Raw genomic sequence first — 8,150 nt, forward strand, 5'->3', positions numbered from 1 at the left:
AACCAAACATTTGGGATCCAAAAGTGTTCTTGGAAATAAAATTTATTTTGAAGTTTTGTAATTAATTTATTTATTTATTGTCTTTCTTAATTAAAGTTTTTTTTTTAAACTACAAGTTGTCTGGTGGGCATCAAGGAAGGTGTCCATGCATGGGCATGCTGGCATCCCAGATATAATAACTATATTATATTCTAATATTCGAAGAATTTTAGTTTTTCATTGTGATTATGGTACGAAAAAATATAGTATTAATTTTCAGAAACAAAAAATAATAATATAGAGAATATTAGGAGAGTTAGAAACATACAGACTTTTCTGTTATATTTTTAAGTTATCTCGAATCAAGAAAAAATTAAGTACATGTGTTGCTATCCAGAATAATTTGTTTGTGGAAAAGGAGCAGTTCAATTTGGACTTAATTATGGGAATTAATTGGCAATTAACACAAAAGTGTGCTCACAATTTTATAGACACATTCTGCAGTAAACAGCTGATATAATTGAGTCTTCATGCTTTAAAATGTGTTTAGTTTGTAGACTAACATTTAATATGAAAAAGAGCAGTTTTGGGACCTAGCAATCCTTTTGTTATAGTTATTCAACAAAATATCAGTTTAATAGCTAAAGAATAAATAGTCTTTTTATTCAGAATTTTAAAATAAATATTAATTGAATTAGAGAACCAGTTTGGTCTAGTGGTTAAGGCAATGGGCTAGGAACCAAGAAACTGGGAGTTCTAGTCGCGCCTTAGGCATGAGAGCCAGCTGGGTGACCTTGGGCCGGTCACACTCTCTCAACCCAACCCACCTCACAGGGTTGTTAGGAGGAGGAAAGAGTATTAGGTATGTTTGCTGCCCTGAGTTATTTATAAAAATAATAAAGGTGGGATAGTAAATAAATAAATAAATATTATACTTGTACAGGTTTTAATGAGCTGCTAACTGTCCAGGTATTTTACTGGAACCCTTGAAATTGTGTTCAGGACCAAACTCTGGATATTGGTCCTCTTTCCTATGTCCATGTATCTCGTTAGCTCTTATCCTCTCTTGCTCTTTGTGAAATCTAGGCCATGGATATGCATCATTTTCTGGGTCAAGTGCGACCCTGCAAGAAGCACTGTATAGGTTCAGGACAAAATCTAATTTGATTTCATTTATGTTCAAAATTAATAAAAATGAAATTGATGTTATTACTTTCCAGTTCTGTATATAATATTTTTTCTGTGATTAAAAGCTTGCATACATATTCATCACACTCTTGCAGGATAAGCATCATTAGGCAGGTAACAGAAAGGAGCAAGAAATGATAAGCCAAAAAAATTTAAGACATAAGAGAAAGAAACATAGTCAAAACTATTTTACATGAACACTATTCATATATCTCTCCATATCTTTCTATTCCTACAAACCATCCTTTCAGCATTGTCTTTTGTACTTTAAATTTAGTGTTTCCCTCTTTTGAAGAATCTAATTAATTCTATCCATCCATTATTGTCAGAGTGTCCCCTTCTTAAGCAATTCACTCTTCTCTATATAGCTTTTATGATTCAATCCTTATTTATAATTTCTGTATGACTAAACCACCTCTACGTATTACCTCCACATGTTCAATTTCAGTTTTATATTCCATAACTACTCAACACCCATTCATCTTTTCTTGTTTTATCACACATACTTTTTAAGTAACCCAGTCCTCTGCATTCAACTCACTTGTATGTTTCTCTTGACAAATCCACTTCTCATTCCTTATAATAAAATGGGCATAAGCACACTTACATACAGCGACGTTTGTTTCTTTCAACAAATATTCATTACGCACATCAGACCTCAGGATACCGTTATCTCTATCAGCATCTGCATGTCTTAAAATTTCATAAATTTTCTCTTTAGTAAATGTTTTGCTTGCAAATACATCTATTTGCCCTAATTCTTCATCATTTTTAATAGCTTGCAACTGTTCACTCCATTTTCTCTGTCAAAAACAACTACCTTTGTCTTTAGTACATTAGTTTCCATATTCATACTTTCATTGCATCATCTACTCTTTCTAACACTGACTACAAACCATTTGAGTTCTCAGCCAACAACATGATATCATCTACATACAAAGCCACACACACATTCATAGTCTTAGTAAACAGTACTTATGACAATAAGTTTCCTTATTATTTTATCCATACATTCATTAAACATCCAAGGGGGCATAACACATCATATTCCATTCTCGTACGGGTTTTACTTTCATGACATATTGCTCTTCGCATACAGCAACCAACTTTCAACAGCATATTCATGCATACCATTCCATAATTCAAGCTTGTTCACTTTATCATGTTTTTTCAAAATGAAACATGCACTACACTTACATTTATATATTTCTGAGAAATTTAAGGAGCAAAAATCTGATCTGAACAATTCTGCCCAGCATAAACCTGCGCTGCACTTCGAAGTTTGCTCGTATTCATGTTTTTTAGCCTTTCACTTGTAATTAAACCATCTTTTCACCCACACCTAAAGAAACCTATGACCTATAGTGTGCATTCACTCCTGCTACCTTTCCATTTTTCATAGGGAGCAGTGACAGCATTTTTTAAGACATCAGGCCCAAATGCATCTTCAGATATGCATTAAACAAGTTACATAGGTTTCTGTAAGTAAATCACATTCATATTTTAGCGTTTCTCCAATTACATCATCTGCCCATGCAGCCTTACCATTTTTCAAATTTTTTCTCAGCATTTATGACTTCATTTTCATCATTTTAATGTTCATTTCAATTCCATTGTTTATCTGGTATTACATTTCCTGTTGGTAATTAGGAAGAACAAGCCTTTATTGGAGAACTGTAATTCTTATTCCAGAAATGAGAAGAGCAAATAATATAGATTTGCTTTCTTGCAGGAGCTCAAATAGGAACCGGTGAAGGACATACAGGGAATGTTCAAGCATGTACCCTTGGAGAGACTTATACAGGAACAAGTGGAATTCAACAGCAAGGTAACTCAAAACTGCCTCCAGCATTCGTTCAGCCTTATATAATAAACTGTGATACTCAAAGCCCCTTGGCAAATCTAGGAATATTGATTTCAGCAATGTAGTTTCTGCATAAGCATGTTTAAGGATTGTAAGTAAAAATAGGAATTGCTCTGGAGAAACCATTATATTGCTAGTAAAGATATAGATTGCAATGCAGAGAAGGCTAGTATGCCTAAAGCAGGAAAGTCCACTGATCTCAGAGGAACTGAGATAGGTTTGACAACTGCTCCCTATTACGAAGCCCTCTAATGGACCCTAAACGAAGGAGCAATGGGAGAACTGGTTGGGCAGGCTAGTGGCTTTAATAATAACAGCTCTTCATTATTTTATGATAGCCAAGAGTAATGTTTAGTAGGTAACTAAATCATTCAAAGGGTACTTGCATTCAGGTACAGAATAGGTAATGCTTATGTACACTGTGATTTTTATACCTAGGATTTACTTATTTCCTGTAGAGGGTATGTTGTAAATCAATAAAAACCCAAGCTTAAGAATACAAAGTGAGAACTCTTGCTTTCTAAAAATCCTAAATGAAAGATACAGAATGGAGCATTATCAAGCAAGGAAACCAAAACAAGAAATTAATAGCAAATATCTTGCTGGTGTGCTCTCAGATGATGTTTGATTTATTTTGTAGTTGTGATTAGGGGTAGGGTTAGATTGCACATCCAAAGACACCATAATTTGAGGATGATACTCATACTTTTGAGAGTATTCTTATACTCTGTAAAAAGATCTAAATTTTAAGAAATACTTATTCTGGTTTTACTTAGAAGTATAGTTGTGACAGAAAATGTCAGACTCTCCAATCAAAGGTTCACAGAACCCCCTTATCAGAGCATCTTCCATCATTCTCTTATTAGTGTGAACAGACTTTGTGTCACCAGGTGGGAGGGGGTGCCGGATCGGAGTGCGAATTGAATTGTTATGGCTAGGGACTTACTGCATAGGCTAACCCAAGGCCACGCAAGCAAGAAACATCAGAGGAGCCACCTGGAATGGGAAGTGGGGGGTGGCATGCTTTCGTGGGAAGAGGGGTAGAGGGCAATTTAGAGAATGTAGGTTTAAATGTAGGTTTGAGTGGGAATGGGGCATTCACAGCTTTCTTCTTGTGCTGGTCATTTCGCTTCATTAAAACAGTAGAAAGAGCCCAGTCTCCTGACTGTCATTGAATGAATGCTTGAATGTGCCAGTGCTTACATAAAATGTGACATCTAATGAATTCAGAACAATGTTTCAAACTATTTATTTATATATCCTACAGCAAAATCAGTAGTACTTAAATATTTATTAAAACTGTGGGAAAAAATTAAATGTTGATTTCTAAATACTTTTGTTCAGAAATTAATAAACATTTTTTAACAGGTTACTCTCAAGGGAATAGTGGAATTTTGCATTATGCTCATGGGGACAGTCAAAAAACACACTTAATGCAAAAAGGTATGTTCTCTGTACATTCATGATGGCATTCAAGTTGAGTGAGAGTCAAATAGAATATTAAAGTATGTGTTTGGCTTCAATTTGTAGGAAGAACATCACTTAGTGTTGGAGTGTGTACTGGGAAACGCCCAAATCCAGAAGAAGGAACTCAGAGCATTGGTCCAAAAGTCCAGCGACAGAGCAGTAATTAATGGGGTAAAACTGAGTTGTGAAAGAAATGGTTGATAAAATACATTCTAGTCTCACAAAGAGGAACTAAGTGTGCCTGCTGCATATTTGGGAGTATAACTTCCAGTGAAGAAGTGGACCAAACACCCTTGCACCTAAAATCCTCTGTGGCAGTGGCCAAGAACTCCCTGCCATTAATTTCATACTTCTAGCAGTCGTATAAGCTTATCCTGAGTGTGACTTGTATTCATCTAGTTTATAGACACCTAGTTTCTGTTTTTCCATTGAATTGTGAATTAATGTGGTGTTTTTTTTCTTTGAATTGAATGCTGAGAGATAAAAATATTCACTTGAAACCCACTAGTCATTTGTGTAATATCTTGGGTAATGGGCAGTATTTATTTTGTTTTCTTGAAAATATTTGTTAATTTTTATGCACACCAATTTATTTTTATACTGGGATCTTTTTAAAAAATTATTTCATCTGTTGGTATTTTCTGCAGATGACTCTTTTCTTTCCCCTAAGCTTTTGTAGCCTAAGCAGTTTGGTATTTTCTTATTTTATATTCATTTTTCTCCTTTCCCTTAAGATAGACTAGATGCATTCAGGCTAATCTATGACTACATTGCACATATGTTTACCTATGTAGCTTGGAGCATTTTTCTCTTTGGACTTGAAAGTTCTTGTATTGCTTCATGTGCATCAAAAGCAAACTTACCAATCAGTTTAGAATAATTAGCCATGAACGTCTTTTGTTCAGAAAAAGCTTAGGCTATCCTTTCCTTCTTGAGGTTTGGGAAGGGTGTGATTTCTAAAGCATTCTGAGCTAACAGCTTCTTAGAAAAGATGGAGAGCTTAGACCATTGAAGAGCTCCATCTTTATCTCTTGGATAGATGTCAAGAAAAGTTAATAAAATATTTATTGCCGATTTTTTACCATCTGGCACACAACAGTGGAATAACCTATTTTCTGGGTCCCCAGCATGGTGCAGGTGCAAGAAGCTGACATGTACCTTGATGCCCACCAAGCATACTACCTAATTTTAAAAAAAAACAGGAAGCCAGCATGCTGCAGAACATCAGCTTCAGGCATAATTTCTGTCTCTATGCTTGACATACAGAGGCATTATTCACAAATAGATAATGGATGGCTATAGTGCATTGTTTTGTTACGTTCTGGTAACAAAACAATGATATCTTCTGATTTGGTATCTTCTGATTGACCATACCCACTATTGTAACAAATTTGTGAGAGTGCCTGTAAAATACTCTTAAAATTTCAAATAGGCCCACTATCCCAGAAAGATTTGTGACCCCACTGGTTGTATTTTTGATTTATACCTAAAATAATACAGTCATAAAGAGTTGCTTCGGCGGTTCTATAGCACTGTAATGTAGCACGAACCCAGTATTATGGATTTAACATGTTATCAGACTTCACTGATCATTGCCTCTGCTACAAATTCAGTTCCTCCCTCCCTCCCCATTATCCAGTCAGTAGCATCCATTTGTCCAGTGCTATTTCTGTGGTTTTTTTCTCACTGTGTATGTGCACAATCCTTGATTTCAGTAGTCGAAATATATCAGTATTTGCATTTTTAAGCCAAAGAGGTCTTTTGCTGCAAACATATAGACCTTAAGTTTATTTATGGAAGTTATTTTTTGATGTAGCATTGCATGGAGCCAGTAAGTTTTAAGTTGGTAGTTCAAGTACTTCAGTTTAATATAAGACACCAGTCTCATACCTTTTTAAAAAGAGTTTTTTTCCCATTTGTAACTGTAATAAGTTCCCAGATGTTTCCTCTACTCAGCTTTGATAGCAAATGTTCAGCTGCAGTCTTATTCACACTTAGGGTAAGGTTACATGCGTGTAGATCCAGTTAAACTCATTAGGGCTTTATTCATAGTTGTACAAAGGACTGCGGTATTTTTTAACATACGTAATTTGGCGCGCAGGATCCTTTTCTTTCTTGTCTTTGTTGCCATAGTTGACATGTGTTGTTAACTGCTTACTGAAATCCCTGTATTTATTTCCTTTGCCTCTTTTCTGCTTCTTTTTGTCTCCCCCCCCCCCCAACTTTTGGATTTGTCATTGCTAAAGGCGCTACATTTTGGAGTCTTTATAGCACCTTACAATCCAACTTCTACCATCTGCCAGTCAAGTATTACAAGGAGAGAGAGTTTGTATTTTTAGTTAAAAAGCAAATAACTAAAAATAATTTAAAACATACTTTGCTAATTACTAGATAACTTTTCAGACTCAACAAGCATAGGAACTACTTTGAATATTAATTAGCAAAATATATTAAAAGGTTTCTTGAATTATTTCCTAATGGATTGATTTATTTTTGTCTTACAGCATTGCTGAAAGGGAAGGATCCACACCCTAATTTTCAGTTTTTGTGAGATGCTTGTATTAAAATATGCATTTTCATACATTTACTTTCAGACAGTCTGAATAGTTCTAAACACTATGAATTTTTGGACTGTATTGTTTCTAACTGGCCTTTCTATGGTTTTTAAAATTTTAAATGACTTTCACTAAGGACAAATAGAGATTTGTAAATAACGCGTTTGACAATGAGTTTAGTAGCAATGTAAATATAAGCATTCATGATTAGTGATATTCATCTATTTTTGATATTTCATGTATGGCTTTCATAGGTTTCATAGATAGATATAAAATAGATAATGTCTGAACTACAGTGTTGGTCCTTTTTACATCTTTTTTTTTTTAATTTGGAACAGAATTTTTGACCACTTCATGATCTAGGCTCTCACTTTTCAAATGTCTTATTTGCCAGTGTATAAAATATACTAAAGATGTTAATTTTGAAAACCAACTGTATATAAAACCTTTATGCCAATATTTTTGTTAAAGTACAAAACTGTCACGAACATGTGTTCCATCCTTGTGTTTCCCACTGCCTTTGTGTAATCAGTGAGGATGCTTGATTAATAAAAAATGTGTATATTCAGATTATTTAGCCTGCACCTAATTTTGGGGAGTAGATTCACTGTCTAAATCAGTTGTTTTTATAAAACGAGCTCTTTTACAGTGGACTGGTTTATACTTTTGTTATTTAAAAAAAAAGCTGGAAACTTTAAGCGGTGCTTATGATTTGCATTTCCCATCATGTATTAATCTTGTGGAAAATTCAGAAGTACAGAGCACAACGCTGAGGAGAAGAACCATGTTTACTACAACAATCATTGGGTGCCTGCTTTACCAGGAAGACAGATGCTGAACAATGGGAAAGCAAAGATTTTTATAGAAGTTGAAGGCTACGAGGCAGGAAATCCTAAGGATCTGATTTGCTGGCCACTTTGGGGAAATTAGGCAGGTCCTTGTCCCTGTACCAAGGGTTTTTCTGTGGTTAGGCAGAGTGCCCCTTTCAGGAGTAGCAGCAGAGCTCGGGAAGTCTAACTCCTCTGTTGAGGAGGCAGAATGCTGAGGTAACCGGTCTGATGGAGGAGGGAGCCTTGGGGTGTCTCACCTTGTTACTT

At 35.1% G+C, this 8,150-nt stretch overlaps 1 protein-coding gene across 3 annotated transcripts in view; it reads left to right on the forward strand.

Annotated features, from left to right (window-relative positions):
* The window catches only part of CRY1 (cryptochrome circadian regulator 1), a 33,669-nt gene extending 26,032 nt beyond the window's left edge, over positions 1-7,637 (forward strand). For 2 of the 3 annotated variants that reach the window (XM_063308547.1, XM_063308550.1), the window contains 3 exons: positions 2,900-2,995; positions 4,400-4,474; positions 4,562-7,637. In XM_063308547.1, coding sequence (XP_063164617.1) covers positions 2,900-2,995; positions 4,400-4,474; positions 4,562-4,665 — 275 coding nt within the window. In that variant the 3' untranslated portion in view covers positions 4,666-7,637. The remainder of the gene's footprint in view (positions 1-2,899; positions 2,996-4,399; positions 4,475-4,561) is intronic. The other variant, XM_063308549.1, reaches the window with a different exon arrangement.
* Positions 7,638-8,150: the final 513 nt, after the last annotated feature.

This window comes from Candoia aspera, chromosome 7 (genome assembly GCF_035149785.1).
Source record: "Candoia aspera isolate rCanAsp1 chromosome 7, rCanAsp1.hap2, whole genome shotgun sequence".
NCBI classification, from domain to species: domain Eukaryota; kingdom Metazoa; phylum Chordata; class Lepidosauria; order Squamata; family Boidae; genus Candoia; species Candoia aspera.